The sequence below is a fragment of the Hemibagrus wyckioides genome, linkage group LG25 (genome assembly GCF_019097595.1).
Source record: "Hemibagrus wyckioides isolate EC202008001 linkage group LG25, SWU_Hwy_1.0, whole genome shotgun sequence".
NCBI lineage: Eukaryota > Metazoa > Chordata > Actinopteri > Siluriformes > Bagridae > Hemibagrus > Hemibagrus wyckioides.
The window spans coordinates 9,502,282-9,518,725 of record NC_080734.1 but is presented as its reverse complement, the minus strand read 5'-3'; the positions used below and the strand labels follow the sequence as shown (position 1 = coordinate 9,518,725).

Below are 16,444 nucleotides of genomic sequence, written 5' to 3'. Positions count from 1 at the left end.
TTGGTCTTACTAACTTCCCCCGCTATTTTAAAGAGAAGCTGTTGAGGGACTGTTTACAGCTCTTCTAATAACATAAGTGATTAAAGGAACTAACCATGAACGTTCAAAAAAAAAAACCCATAGCTGATTCATTTCCAAAATAATAAAATGTTTTATTCCTTATTATACATATAAAACAATCATCTTATTGTAATCAGGGATGTTTCAGTCACGGATTATTCCACCGTGTGCTAATTTCCACATCCTGCTCTGTTTTTAACCTCATTTCGTCAAGGCTGATGACCAGGTGAGTTAAAAAACACCTCGGTAAATCACAACAGCTCTCCTGAGAGCGACATGCAGCATCAGCAAGAACGCAGAGAGAAAAAGCAAAAGAGAGGACGAGAGAAGACGACACTGATGATGAAGAGGAGAGAAGACGGGACACGGAAGTTGAGAATTAGCACTCAATCCCATGTACAGATTATCCAGCGACACGGATATGAAAATAAGATTGGGGGGAGGAGGGGAAGGAGAGAAGGATTAACAGGAAAAACAGAGAGTGGAACATCTTCCTCATCATGTCATCTAAGCCTCTAAGTTTTATTTATATTTATATATATATTTATATATATATATATATATATATATATAAAAAACACACACACATACACACACATATCCTAGCTCAAGAATACAGTTTCATAATTTATTTATGTTACTGAACAAGCTTGAACATTTTGGTGAACAAAACTGGCAACTATATTTACAATTGTGGGTTAATGTAGTTAAAATGACCCACTAAAATGAGTAGAGATAAACCTTCTGTGTTTTAAAGAACAAATTTAAATGTTATGCAACAGAAAAGCGAATGATCCTACTAGAGATCATGATGCCACAGCTCTGGGAGTCTAATCCGATGTTCACACATACAGTGATTCCCAAAGACACAGGGACCGGAGATCATTCATTTTTAGTGAGATGTGATGACTTCCTGGACTGTTGGTGACCAGACATGGGCGTGTCCGGCAGTGTGACAAAGCTGAGAACAATTTAACTTTATGCAAAGACTTGGTGCAGCGACTACCAATAATAGTGAAGACTAGTGATGGGAAGTTCGGATCATTTTACTGACTCGGATCTTTGAATCTCGTTTAGCAAAATGAACAAATTTTTTACGAGTCATTTGGTTTAGTTCAGCAAAATATATTATTACACTGTTATGTGCTAATAGCCAATTACCTTGACGCATCTACTTACACAAACGATCACATTTAGCATAAAACAAAACTAGAATTCAACCAAGGCCAAAACTTGGTTGAGACTGACATGAACAATTTTTCAGAAAATGTTCATTGCACATGTCTTTTGATAATTTCATGAAAATTCATATATATTATACAACATTACATTAGCATTATTGACTGTAAGATCACCTCGGGAGATGAACTATTCATTTCTGAATCCGTCACAGACTGCATAGCCGAGGCTGCCACGTCATGAACGAACGATTCTTGAGATGAACTAATCATGTTTCCCGTACAGAACCTATAGGATGCTGCACATGCGCGGTTAATACAAAATGAACGAATCGCTCTCAGAGTCATATTGAGGATTCTTTTAAAATGAACGACACATGACTAGTGAAGACAATAGAGCGCTACAGTACTACCCTGACATCTCTTTCGAGTCAAAATCGCAAAGTGCATTCAGTTGTAACGCAAAGTGGATTATGGGAGTTTTGTATGCTCTAGGGTGCATTACTTAGACACTAACACTTAATAGAGCTCTGTTGGAATTTCATGAGCACACCAGATCTTCTCCACTGTGCTTTTGGACATAACCGCAAAATACCAAACTCCTAAAACACTCCAAGCAGATGAGAACTAAACCAGGTTGGATTTGCTAACTGGTCTGTGGTTGTTGAATCCATTTGCATGGTTTTAATGAATATTATACATCTAAAATATAAGCACCAAGCAGGATATACTTCCCGTAGGAGAAAACAACCTCGGATATTAAAAGGAGTCTGATTTAGATTTGCAGATCTGCAAACTAATTCTGCTTAATTAGCGTCACTGTGACAATTTTAATAAAATGTTAATCGTGATATGATTTGGAGTTTTTGTGTCCAGTCAGAGGGGAAATACAGCACATAGCTTTGAGTCAAGTCCAGATAAATGCAGAAAGCAGGTACTGTTGCTACAACAAATGAATGTAGGCAAAACAACCCTTCAGGAAACACACACACACACATACACAAATACATACACATATACCTCACCACCACCACCATGAGCATCAAGCCACAGAGCTCATTTTCCCACTATTGCTAACTTTCAGCACAGTGTGTTAAAACACAGCTAGAACACATGCACACTGTGTAACGTGCAATATGAGCATGAACACGTGTTCAGATCAGACTGGCAGTTAAATCAGTTAAAGGAGACTGACATTCACTGTTGTATTTAGATTTACAGTGGAACCTCGGGATATGAATTTAATTAGCTCTGGAGGAGAGTTTTTAAGGTGAAAATTTGTATTGCGAAATGAATTTTCCCATAAGGAATCATGTGAATGCAGATAATTCGTTCCAGCCACCCAAAAATATGACCAATATTACCATTATGAAGCGTATGTAAACTGTATGGCTGCTTACAAAGAACTGACCCAAGCCAAGCATTCCATTTCAAGGGTCCTCTTCGTATGCCGACGCAAGTTTAATGAAAAATTATGCATTAAAACTCGTAAGGGACGACATTCGTATGCCGAGGTTCCACTGTACTTTACTAATAAGTTGCATGTGTGGGAGTCATGGATTTACCTGTAATGTACGTGTGTGACAGTGGGACTTCTGTAGCCAAAAATCCACGTCTGGATATCCATGGGTTTGGCTTCGGGGTATGCTATTGTCACATCCACTACCCACTGCAAGCCTCTAGGTTTACTATCTACACACACACACAAACACACACACAGTTTAAAATGGTCTAGAAAAACAAAAAGTATTTGCACAAACAAATGTGATTATGCAACTGAGAATTTTTATTTTTAGCTAAATGGCAGAAGAAAATTTCAAAATGAAAAGTTAAACAAAGTAATGCGATTATTATAGCTGCTATTTAGCTCTCCTTCACATAGTTCATTAATTCAGTCATTCCTTTATTTCTTAGTTTATTTATTTGCTTACTATTAATTTATTTACACTCCGCAATCATCCTTCCAGTCCACTCCATAGGGTACAACACAGTAACACTCTAGGACATACACAGTGCTTTGTACACACAACTGCATTTGAATGAAATGCTTGTATATGTAATAAAGTGTTCATTATCACTTTTAGGGCACATACTTTGCTTGCTTTTTAATAATTGAGTATAGACCTCATAAAGCCTAGCCTTTAATGAAGTCGATCAAGTGTTTCAGCTTTTCTATAGATGTGCATACTGCTGTTTATTTGAGAACATAAAAAAAAAAATAAACGCCCAAAAATGCTGCTTACTTGGCAACCCGCAATCAAATCCTTCACAAATGACATTAGATATTGTAACTAAAGGTCATTGGACTTGAAATTGATATCTGCCTGGATTATTATTTTTTTTAAACAAATGTTTCCCCTTTATCCCACCCACATAACAAGTGCATTAACCTCAGTTATGAGTGATTTTACAGTGAGGAGGATGAAAGAGGATTACATTCTGAGATTCATGCTTTGTATAGTCAGGGATCAACTCCAAGTAAAGAATAACTCCAGCAGGTATTAAAAATGAGCAAAATGCAGTGTAGCCAACACCAGATGTACTGAAGAGCAGTCTCAGCCCTGACTGTTGGCATAATCAGTTATATAAGATTTATTTGTGCATCGTTTATCTCAACATCTGATAGGCTTAAATGTAGACTTGGCCAAAAATGTAATCTAATGTGCTTGTGTTATCTTGCTGGTCAATTTTGCGATGTTGCTTAAATATCCAAATGGTGAAATTGGTTCATCCCTAACATTATATTCATCCCTCAAGAACATTCTTACCTTTCTGTGCTAACGAGCCAGCGTCATTTCCCAGCATGCCATTCTCCTGCTGTGGTCCAAGTGTCTTCAAGATTACCTGAGTGGCTCCGAGGCGGGGCAGCGTCACGTGTGTTAAGTGGGGTAAGTCATTCTTCTTGGCAAATGACTGACTCGTCTCTCGCCTTTTTCTCAAGAATCCCCCCTCAGGAAAGAGAACAATCCACTTCCTGTCTCGACTGTAGTAATACTTGTCCAGGTGACTCTTCAGGTAAATGAGCTGCTTGTCCCTATGTGCTTTGCCCTGTGTGTGATACAATATAAATTCGAGTTAGAGTAAGAGCTAACTCCAGCTATGATTTTTTACATTTCTCTCTGTGAGTAGTCTGGATTCAGACTGTCGGCTCACCTGTCTGATGAAAAAGTCTCCATGGATCAGAGACACCAGGCCAAAGTTGGTGTATTTAAACACATGGTCCATTAACCACATCATCTTCCGCACCACCTAGCAAAGAAAGTAACAAATATGAAACATGGCAAACATTTATTTAAAAAAAAAAGAAGAAGAAGAAGAAGAAGAAAACTATTCTAGTCTTAGCTTGGTGTTAAATAAATTAGCTAGCAGTGCAAAAAAGCGTATTCTTTCCACTTCCAGGGAACAGAAGAGAACTATCTAGTGGAGACAAAAGGAATAGAAATAGGGTAAGAATTTACAAGTAACCCCAGATGGTGATCTACTGGGTATAGGTTCTATAGCACCAATATGTTAGACCTTACATAGTAAACAGCTGTATTGAATGGGAAGCCATTTGGGATTTGTCCTGTGTGTTGGAAGCTAAATCAAACCAGTTTCTATTGCTCAAAGACAAGTGAGAGAGTTTTACACAGATCATGGATCACCTACTTTGCTTCATGCAGATACAAAGGAACAACTAGTTTGGGGAAAAAAAAATAAGAGTACTCTGGTGTAATTTATCATCATTATATCACCTATAATTAGACTACAGAGTGGAAATGGCACTAGTCAAATACACAGGATCAGTATTGGGCTGATGCCAGCAAAAATGGTGGCTCAGTAACCAGGAGGGCATTCAAGCTGAGGGAATTCAAGCAGATCTTATAACAAATGGAAGATGCTGGAATCAGATTTGGAAATGACTTTTATTGTCTTAAATACAAAGCTACAGTTTTGAATACAATGTATTAAAAACTCTTCATGTATTTTTTAAGTGCTTAAAATAAAAAAAATAAAAAACTGCCTAAAGCCTAATAATGGGGTGGTGGAAGCTCAAGTTGTTAAGGCTCTGGGTCACTGATCGGGGTTCAAGCCCCAGCACCGCCAAGCTGCCACCTTTGAGCCCTTGAGCAAGGCCCCCAGCCCACCCTGCTCCAGGGGTGCTGCATCACGGCTGACCCTGAGCTCTGACCCTAACCCCCAAGGGTGGGATATGCAAAGAAAGAACTTCACTGTGCAGTAAAGTATACGTGACAAATAAAGGCTTCTTAACTTGACATCATTTTAAAGGAAAAAAAAAAACAGATGGCTCTCACCATCAGCTGATAGTCAGTATCAGTATCGTGTGAAAGCTGATCTTGTTTATTTCTAATGTATATTCACAGATCATCTGAATCCTCCGCCATTTACACATAAGCAATGTTTATCTATAATCTCGCTACAAAATAATTTCCTCCCAGGAATGCAGTGCAGCAGGCCCGTATAAAAGACATCCGGGTTTATATGTGAGAGTTCAGCTTTAGATGACTTCCGTCTCTGTGCCCGAGTTGGTTCCGTTTTTTCCCCCACATTAAAACACAGGCTTTCAATGAAGTCACTGCTTATTTGAATGTAATATGTTCTGCAAAATCCTCCTGCCATCACAAATCTTAACGCCACATACACAGTTCAATCACTTATAAATAATATATTAGAATTCTTCCTGCTGAACTTTAATATAGGCTCTACATTTTGTAAAAGGCAAAGAAACGTGTGCTTAGCTTACATCCCTCTGCCACAGAATCAACATAAAGATTTGTTTTTCAAACCGGTTTCGCCTGCAGCAGTTTTACGAGCTCTTTCCTCGGACTTCCTTGCAGATATGTAAATGGAAGGACTGGCATGTGCCTTACACAAGCAACCGGAATCAAGTCCCTCACACCTGCACATGCTTAATGGACTGTAACTGATAACCTTTAATCTCTCTCTAAGTACACAAAACACACACAGTGGCCCTCATTACACAGACTATTACACATTCACTCACTGCTTCACACTCGAACACTCGTGTTAGTCCTGAAACAGTGTGGCCTTTATTTACAACTGCATTATTGCACTACCACTTTATATCGTTTGAGGCCTGAATGACATTTCAGTTGGTCAATAATACACAATGGGCAGTGCTGTTACAGGAAAATAATTAACAGAACAGAGATGCAATATGGTGAAGTGGAGTTGAAATGTTTTACTGCTGTTATACCACAGCAGTTATTTACAGTTATTAATCTATTTATAGTTACATTTAATATTGCTACTTCATAAGCCAAAAAGAAAACCCACAATTCGTTACTGAGAAACGACTGAATGTGGCAGAAGACGGTGTTGACACTGGAAGAAAAATGGGCAAGTGTAAGGATTTGAGCGAATTTGATGAAGGGCCAAATTGTGATGGCTAGACGACTGGATCAGAGCATCTCCAAAACTGCAGCTCTTGTGGGGTGTTCCCGGTCTGCAGTGGTCAGTATCTATCAAAAGTATCCTTTAAGTCCTGTAAGTATCTTGGAGACCCCTCCTCGAAACTTACAGGACCTAATGGATCTGCTGCTAACATCTTGGTGCCAAATACCACAGTACACCTTCAGGGATCTAGTGGAGTCCATACCTCGACGGGTCAGGGCAAAAAGGGGACAAACAGAATATTAGGCAGATGGTCATAATGTTATGCCTGATCGTGTATGTTGTCTATCTGTCTGTGCATCTGCATGTGTTCCTGTCTGTCTCTGTATCTAGATATTTGTCTTTCTGCCTCTCCCTGTGTGTCAGTGTATATGACTATATGTCTTTCTGTCCATCTCATGTCTGTCTATCCCTGTCTGTATGCACATCTGGCTGCATGTCTTTCTATCTGTTTGACTATGAATCTGTGAATCTATGTGTTTGTATTTGCGACAGGGTCATGTGCAGCCATGGCTCATCTATGCAAGTGGGGAGTGAAAGCTGGCCTGTGTGATCCGATACAACAGACGAGCTTGCTCAAATTGCTGAAGAAGTTAATGCTGGTTCTGATAGAAAGGTGTCAGAATACACAGTGCATCACAGTTTGTTACATATGGGGCTGCATAGCCACAGACCAGTCAGGGTGCCCATGCTGACCACTGGGCACCACCAAAAGCGCCAACAATTGCCACGTGAGCATCAGAGCTGGACCACGCAGCAATGGAAGAAGGTGGCCTGGTCTGATGAATCACATTTTCTTTTACGTCACGTGGATGGCCGAGTGCATGTGCTGCCAACATCTTGGTACCAGATACCACAACACACCTTCAGGTTCGACAGGTCAGGGCAGCAAAAGGAGGGCCAACACAATATTAGGCAGGTGGTCATAATGTTATGCCTGATCGGTGTATATTATAGTATAACAATATAAACCTGTGGCTTCCCTTTCATGCAGAATAACAGCTAGAACCGTGTTATAGAAAATTAATCCATGCCATCTGACCAGTCTTGAGACCTCAACAGTGCTGTGGTGTAATAAACAATATTAATGTTTAAAATAATGACTTTTACAACTTATCGTATAAGCAAAGCCCTGTTTATGAATTCCTGTTATTCTATATGTGTCTGATTCATATTTTAGCATATAGAATTATCAGTCAATACATAAAGACAATGTCCAAGAATCAAAAAGATACAAGATACTGGAAATGTTCTGATATCGGGTCACTTCGATGCTGTTGTCTAACTAATGTTTACCTTCCTTACAACTAGGTATGCTGTGGTTATGCCGTTGCTATGATAACATCTCGGTCCCTTTTTAATGAAAACGTTTTCATGAATAAGTAATTAATAATAATGAATTCTCTTCCACCTAATGGAAAGTTACCATTTTCATTGAAAAAATAACTTCAATATTTAACATAAAAGTTCGTTACTCAACATTTACTGAGCGAATCGTCACTCAACAAAAATGAAACTCAACCTTTTTCCTAACGTGGAATCGAGCAGTGAAATAGACAGAGCAGAGTGGTTAGTTGTGTGTGATAGGGATTAGTCCCTGTCAGTGCTGGGATAGACAGTGGAGTGTTTTTGCTGCCAGATGAATTACAACATTCCACACACTGCAGTTCAGTAAGCATTCCTTTCTGCCTAATTGAAATAATTAGTTTAATTGTGGTGGCAGAGTGTAAAAGATCGGGCTAGTCCTAAAACCTTATTTATGCTCGTTGTCACGGTCTGTAAGTATCCTTAGGTAGTTTCGGGAGCATTGACTGAATTTTTGACCAGCTCGAGAAATCTTTGCATAAGCATAACACACACCTGCTAGCTAATCAGAAACCAGATTCGGTGGCCCTGGTGGATAACGATTGTTATTAAAAAATATTCATAGTAATATATTTAATACTTTACATTTTCTTGCACTCAACATTAAACTATTGGGCTGGTTATGTAATAAGATGTCTCCACTAATCCTTCCGCATTTCACTATAAATCGACAGTGTGTTTTATTCCATCACTCAAACATGTAAGAACCCGAGACTTTATAACATGAAAAACAAAATTCATTGAGCAGACACTTGATATACTCGACTTTCAGAGAAGGAGAGGACACTTCAGAGCAATCGCATGCAAAAGAAAATAGTGTATAACTTCTGGAACGTCATTACTCTGTTAGCTAGCTGGCAGCGTGGAAGATCTTTGCTAAAGCACAAGGTAAGAAGCTGAAATGAGGCTGCACAAATCCGTCAAATCTCAGATAAAGTCAGCTTTTGTATGATACAGTTCAAATATGCTGAAGGCACAGGATCAGCGATTAAAACACAACAAAGAGACTAGCACAACAGCTTTTTTTTTTTTTTTTTTTTTTAACTCTACTGAGGCATAATACACTGATAAAACTATGTACCATAGAAAAATAACCAGGAAGTCATTTGCATTCTCTAACCTCCGTCCTACTAAATCTTAGTGGCCTCAGTCCTGGCACAGGACCTGTCTTTGATGGCAGAGTGATTAAGGTCAGTATCTCTTCATCTGCCCTAGCTGGATCTAAGCCACGCTGTCTAAAGCCTAGAACTGGGATTGACTCTGTGTGCTGCTGTGTGTGTTTGCTTTAGGGAGCTGCGCCATTATTTGCCATTTTTAAGCTTTCTTTGATGAAGTCCTTCAACAATGTTTTTTTTGTGAAAGCTTGTGTTAACCATACAGAGCTACTAGTTAACAACAGTGAGTGACCTAACAAACTTCAGATCATTTATATTTGTATAATTGCTCTGTTAATCTTCCAGCTAATACAGTAAGAAGAAATGAGCTAAGAATCTTTAACCATTTCATTAGTTTGATTAGTTTAATAGGGCATGGCACCAAAGAAGAGGAAGTTTGCTATCTTTCCCGCTCTGCACCTTCACCAGGTTTATGGGTCCTTTCACTAGACTGGCTAAACATGACACAGTATCACGTTGTGCTCTGTACTTTTGCCGTGAGCCATATTTTGTAATTAGAGTTTAAGGAACCACAAACATTAACACCATGTATTGGGAACGTACATGTATTAGTGTCTGAATGAAGTACAGCATGACATTACAAAAAAACTAAAGAGAACAGTGCGATCTGAAGATTACTCAGACGATAAAACTTGTTCGTAAAACATCATGATCCTTAAATAACACGGGATGAGTTTTTATCTGATGGGTGATGAAATAAAAATGATTCTCGGTACCTACCGAGTACGTGTTGTCTTCCTTCTAGCACATATTGAGTTGATAAGTAACTAGACTATGTTTTTGCTAAAATGATCACAGGCAGTAGGAAAACAAACATAATGCACCGACAGAATACACACACGCTCGCAACACGGCTGAGTAAATATACTAAAGCCAGAGAATGAAACGAATCGCCAGTGACAGCAGTTCCTGTGCTGATAGGAGGAAAGGAGGGTTTCACATTTGTTACTGTATCTTTTGATATCCTTCATGGACTACTGGGGAAAAGGATAGAATTATAGAAAGAAATAAAGGATGGAACTTTATTGTTGTATTAGTAAGAGGAAGGGGTACTAATAACTAGTTAGGAATTTGTTATATTTGTCCTTATACACTGGCCAGGCATAACATTATGACCACCTGCCTAATATTGCGTTGGTCCCCATTTTGCTTCAAAAACAGCCCTGACCCGTCGAGGCATGGACTCTACTAGATTCCTGAAGGTGTGCTGTGGTATCTGGCACCATAACGTTAGCAGCAGATCCTTTAAGTCCTGCAAGTTGCGAGGTGCGTCCTCCATGAATCGGACTTGTTTGTCCAGCACGTCCCACAGATGCTCGATTGGATTAAAATCTGGGGAATTTGGAGGCCAAGTCAACACCTCAAACTCGTTCTTGTGCTCATCAAACCATTCCTGAACCAATTTTGCTTTGTGGCACGGCGCATTATCCTGCTGAAAGAGGCCACAGACAATCAGGGAATACTGTTTGTCTGTACAAAGACAAGGGTGTACATGGTCTGCATCATTGCTTAGGTAGGTGGTACGTGTCAAAGGAACATCCACATGGATGGCAGGACCCAAGGATTCCCAGCAGAACATTGCCCAAAGCATGACACTGCCTGCACTGGCTTGCCTTCTTCACACAGTGCATCCTGGTGCCATGTGTTCCCCAGGTAAGTGATGCACAAGCACCCGGCCATACAAGAAAACGTGATTCATCAGACCAGGTCACCTTCTTCCATTGCTCCGTGGTCCAGTACTGATGCTCCTGTACCCATTGTTGACGCTTTCGGTGGTGCACAGGGGTCAGCATGGGCAGCCTGACTGTTTTTTCCTGCTTCAAACACATGAACTTTGAGGACGAAATGTTCATTTGCTGCCTAATATATCCCACCCACTAACAGCATGGCATGATGAGGAGATCATCAGTGTTATTCACTTCACCTCTCACTGCTCATAATGTTATGGCTGATCAGTGTATTTGCACATGCAGGACATTGTGTGAATTTTCTCACCTCAAAAAATGCATGCAACCGCACAGTGATGTTCTGACGACTGTGTTTGATTAGAGACGATACTGCTCCAGAAACTTGCAGGTACTCAAGAGTCAAGCACATAGTGTGAAAATATAATGCATAAAGAGATTTTATGCAAGGCCAACATCGACAGGGATGCCCCCCCCATCAGGAAGTCTTCCTGGTCCTTCTTGTTACTCATTTTTGTTACTTCAAAAAGGGAGAAAAGTATATTGAAGAAAAGCTATTTCAGCCATCTGACCTTATTGTAATCTTGACCCTGTTTGGACCAAATCTACAATCCTGATCACTTCATCTGCTGCCTACAAATGATAATTCCATACTAATCCTACAAACATTCACCCACTCGTTGCCGAGATATCGAGCTAACAAGAATCTCAGATGGACGACCAGAGAACATAATGAATGCCTCAACCACCTACTTCAACAACACTAAAAATGACTTCTCCAACATTAAGCTTAGGTGCTTGGCTCAGCTTCTCTGTTACATAAAAAAATAAAAAAGTTTCCTTCTGCCGAGCTGATGTTCTATTCTTCCTGAAGAGTAACAAGGTGAAATATCGGTGATTATAATTCAGAAACTGAAATTGTTTCTCATTTCCGTGTGCCTTCAGCCGAAGCCCAGAGCAGGAGGCTTTATTCAGCATTGTTTATATTTAGATGTGGATTAAAAAGTGAAATAAAATAAATCTAAAACCTAAAGTGATGCCCTATATGTTGGATAAGAGCTGAATGTGAAAAGGAACGTACCGTTCCTTTATCCTGCAAGCACATCATTAAAGTGCAGACGTCCCCGGTGGCCTGATGGTTGACGATGACCATGGCTTCTTCTTCGGATATCTGCTTCACGTCGTCACCCCACTCTGTCACTGATGAACGAGAGGAAGAGAGAGATTAGATAAATGAATACTCGATTTTTAGACACACGCATTCATCTTAAAAGAATTATACATGTAGATAAACTGCATGAAAATAGAACTGTAGAACTCCACAGTAAGTCAGATTTCACTTTCACTATGCAGAATATTATTAAATCCATGAATAAAACAGGATGAGGTTCCACAGCTGGATCAGGATCTGGGAAAAATCACATTACAGGGGTAATGCTTCATTTAAACTGACTAGGAAACAGAAAGTCTTTCTGAAATGATATAACGACCAGTGTGCGATAATTAATAACATTGCAATGATTCATGTAATATTTCATATGGAGATGTAATGCTGTTAAACGTCATTTTTTAAATTTCCGTACATCACCGAGATCACAAAAGATGCCGGAGATCTGACCGGTTTCGGCACAATTTCTTTACGCTACTGTACAAATCGCATGCTCTAATCTGTGACATTCCCTCGTGACTCAAGCATTTACGAGAATGGTGAAATATGATCCACGGCGCACACGGTGTACAGACGCTGGAGATCGATGCTCGCCTGTCAGACAGCATGGAACTACACTGACGCGTATCAGGCTGCCATGTTCACTATGGGAAGTGGCTAAGTGGATTAGAACGTATCCATCAGCGCTGATTTATACAGTCTGGAGTGGCTCGGAGTGCCTGGTTTAGGCAAACAGGCTGTGTTGTTAAAGCCCCTTGTCTAACTTCTTTTTATGATTAGTTACTGTTACAATACACACAATTCTAATTCAATACAATACAATTTAAATACAATGTGATTCAATATAATACAACATGATACGAAGGTGCCATGACATGATGCGTTTTCAATGCATTGAGAATAAGCATAGCCTAAATATGTGGCAAAGGTTTCTATTTTCACTTGACTAAAACAACCAGCAATGTAAAAGTACAATAATGACAGAGTTGGTGAGATCCACCTAGAGTTGTAGCGGCATATAATAAAAACAAATACTGTTCAGTAGAGTGTAAGAAAAATGGAAAAGCCTTTCAAGGGGCATGTCTGAAGCACTGGCTTTTTATTATTCAGCTGTTCGCTAGCTTCATGTAGCTCTCTGAATCCTGTTCTCTACTAAATGTGAACTTCCCAACTGCGGCTGTGATCTCTTTAGCTTGGATTGTGTCATTATGGAAATGCTGTCTGAAACAACAGAGTAAGTTGTGAGTGCATGCAAATATATCTGTTTCTAACCCAACACAGGAAAGTAATCTCATGTCTGAGCTATCTGCACCAGTGTACTTTTATTTGGCAGATGATTCAGGTGAGCCACACCCAGGTCAGGGTTGTAACTTCCTGGGAAGCCAAAGTCCTCCCACACATGAGATCATAAAAATTTGTAGAAATTGCCCAGTTCTGGCATACTGCTGACTGTAGCCTTTACACCCAGACTGGTGGGAAAAAATGCACGTAGGAGATTTGAAATAACTAGGGCACAACATTTTGAGGGGGTTTGTGTGGGTTTTTAGGAAGTTTAACTGATTATTACAGCTCAAGTAATACAAGTGGAATGTTCTGTCGAACAACATACTTTAATATACGATAAGATTCACTTGATATATATTGTACACCCTAGTTAGTTAGCATTTACAGTAGAACCTCGGCAGACGAATTCCCTCCCTTTACAAATTTTTGTCTTAAGAATTTGAAATTTTGCAATAAATTTGCATCGGCATCCAAAACATTTTCAGCATACGAATGAAACAGACCGAGCGCTGGCTAAGTTGCGCGTATGTCCGAGAGACGTTCAAAACTCCTTTGTGTCAGTGGAAAGCCAACCAAAGTGAGTCTACGGATTTTTTTTTAACACATTTTTTTTCCAGTCAGCAAAAGTTGTTTCAAAAGAGTCAACCCACGATACCAATGTTGCCTTCGGCACGCGTTCAAAAGCTAGGTGATTTTTTCACGTGTTTTTTTGTCGACAGATTGGTGGTGTGGGTGGTCTTGTTCTATTTTTAGCCCAAGCTTGGTGGCATGACTTCCTGTGAGGAGCTTTGACATGGAATGCTTGGCTTGGGTCAGTTCTTTGTAAGCAGCCATACAGTTTACATACACTTCGTATTGGTGATATTTTTGGGCGGCTGGAACGGATTATCTGCTTTACATTACTTCTTATGGGAAAATTCGTTTCGCAATACAAATTTTCACCTTAAGAACTCTCCTGAATTAAATTCGTATGCTGAGGTTCCACTGTATATTTTTTATAGTCAATGTACTATAATCTTCGAAAATAGTTTCATTTTAAAGACCACATGTTATAATAAGAACTACACACATAATGCAGCAAAAATAAAAAAAAAGCTGGAAATTTCATATTAAAATAAAAGTTAAAGAGGCTTAATGTTGCAGAAATGTTCCCTACATGTTTAAGCCTAGTGCTGTAAAACATAGTCTTAAGATTAATTAACCTCTAGCTGAGGCTGTGCTGGCAGCGTGAGAGTAGGCTGTAAAACCCACTTTAGGCGCAAAGGCACTAACTGTGCAAAAATACAACACTAATCAGTGTACCCGTTTAAACCAGCTTGACACAGGAAGCGGTGGAGCAGCAATCAACACACACAAAACCCCAAATCATAGCTTATTTTGTCACTTGCCATGAGTGTTGATCTATACAACCAAAAGGGTTTAAGTATAAATTCTTTGAAACCATGCTGACAGTAGTGTTCGTTTTATCCCACTTAAAGGAGACCTTCTCAATTCAGACCTCCATCTAATTCAGACCTTCTCAATTCAGACTCTCCATCTACAAATCCACATAATGGTTCTATTTCAATAATTGAACCACACAACTGCATTTGTTTTTGTTTTTCTAAACCAAACCATGTCAGAACCTGAAGAGCCTCTGAAAACCTCAGAAATGAAAGTATGAAATAAAACCAGCACCAAACTAATCTGCTGGCCCACCTGACTGACCCTCTTCAATGTGTACAAGCAAGGTTTATTTTACCAACAACTTAATTCTACTCTGCAAGATTACATCTATACAAAATACATCTGTAAATCAGCCAGTGTCTAAAAGCACTATATTCATCTGTAATTCTGAAAAATGGCGCATTCAAATACATTAGCAAATAAGACATTTCCATACAGCACTATAGCTCTACTGTGAGAAACGCACATTTTATCTGTAAGGAAAATAAAGGTTACGAAACCTAGAAATAATCAACATGGAGCAAGACGATGGGATTTTTTTTCCAGATTAAAAGAAAAGTTCATTTTCAGAATAAAAATTTGCAGACAATTTACTCACCCCCTTGTCATCCCAGATGTTCATGTCTTTCTTTGTTCAGTCATAAGAAATGATGTTTTTTGAGGAAAACATTTCAGGATTTTTCTCCACATAGTGGACTTCAATGGTGCCCACGAGTTTGAACAAATGCAGCTTCAAAGAGCTCTAAACAATCCCAGCCCAGGTAGAAGACTCTTATCTAGCCAAACCATCGGCCATTTTCTTAGAAAAATAAAAAATTGTATACTTTTTAACCACAAAACCACGTCTAGCACTAGCTCTGGGATGCGTGTCTGCTATGTACATGCTACGTACTACACGCGTGACGTAAGCGGAACCACAGACCCACTGTTTACTAGTGTGAAGAAGGAGGACCGCTCCGAAGTTGTTGTGTGTGAAATGACACAACCTTATATGTCTTTGTGTCAGTTTTTTGTTTAAAATGGTCTGTTCATGTGTGTACCATGGATGTGGAAATCGTTTTAAACCTAAAAAAGATCCACTTGGAAATAACGTGACTGCTCACAAATTTCCTTTAAAAAATCCTGAGCGATTGAAGCTGTGGTTGCTCGCTCTGCATCTGGATATCAATACACCCAGACATTCTCATTGTACCTTTGTGTTAGTAAAGAGCGTTTGACTTATTTGCACTTCTTGGTCTTTACACGTTCGCTTTGTAAACCCTAGGTGTGTAGTTCCACCTATGTGACCTTCCGACGTGATTACGTAGTACCTAGCGTCACAGACACTAGACGCGCTTCTGTTGTTAAAAAGTATACAATTTTTTATTTTTCTAAGAAAATGACCGATGGTTTGGCCAGATAAGAGCCTTCTACCTCGGCTGGGATGGTTTAGAGCTCTTTGAAGCTGCATTTAAACTGCATTTTGGAAGGTCAAACTCGCGGGCACCACTGAAGTCCACTATATGAAGAAAAATCCTGAAATGTTTTCCTCAAAAAACATAATTTCTTTATGACCGAAGAAAGAAAGACATGAACATCTTGGATGACAAGGGGGTGAGTAAATTATTTGTAGATTTTTGTTCAGGAAGTGAACTTTGCCTCAAAATAATTACATTCAAAAGTATTTTT

The 16,444-nt window shown here is 39.4% G+C and overlaps 1 protein-coding gene across 3 annotated transcripts in view; it reads right to left on the bottom strand.

The window, feature by feature from the left end:
* The window catches only part of lpgat1 (lysophosphatidylglycerol acyltransferase 1), a 45,843-nt gene that overhangs the window by 14,155 nt on the left and 15,244 nt on the right, over positions 1-16,444 (bottom strand). For all 3 annotated transcript variants that reach the window (XM_058378980.1, XM_058378981.1, XM_058378983.1), the window contains exons 3-6: positions 11,960-12,078; positions 4,392-4,487; positions 4,007-4,286; positions 2,804-2,930 (exon numbers count right to left, since the gene is read on the bottom strand). In XM_058378980.1, coding sequence (XP_058234963.1) covers positions 2,804-2,930; positions 4,007-4,286; positions 4,392-4,487; positions 11,960-12,078 — 622 coding nt within the window. The remainder of the gene's footprint in view (positions 1-2,803; positions 2,931-4,006; positions 4,287-4,391; positions 4,488-11,959; positions 12,079-16,444) is intronic.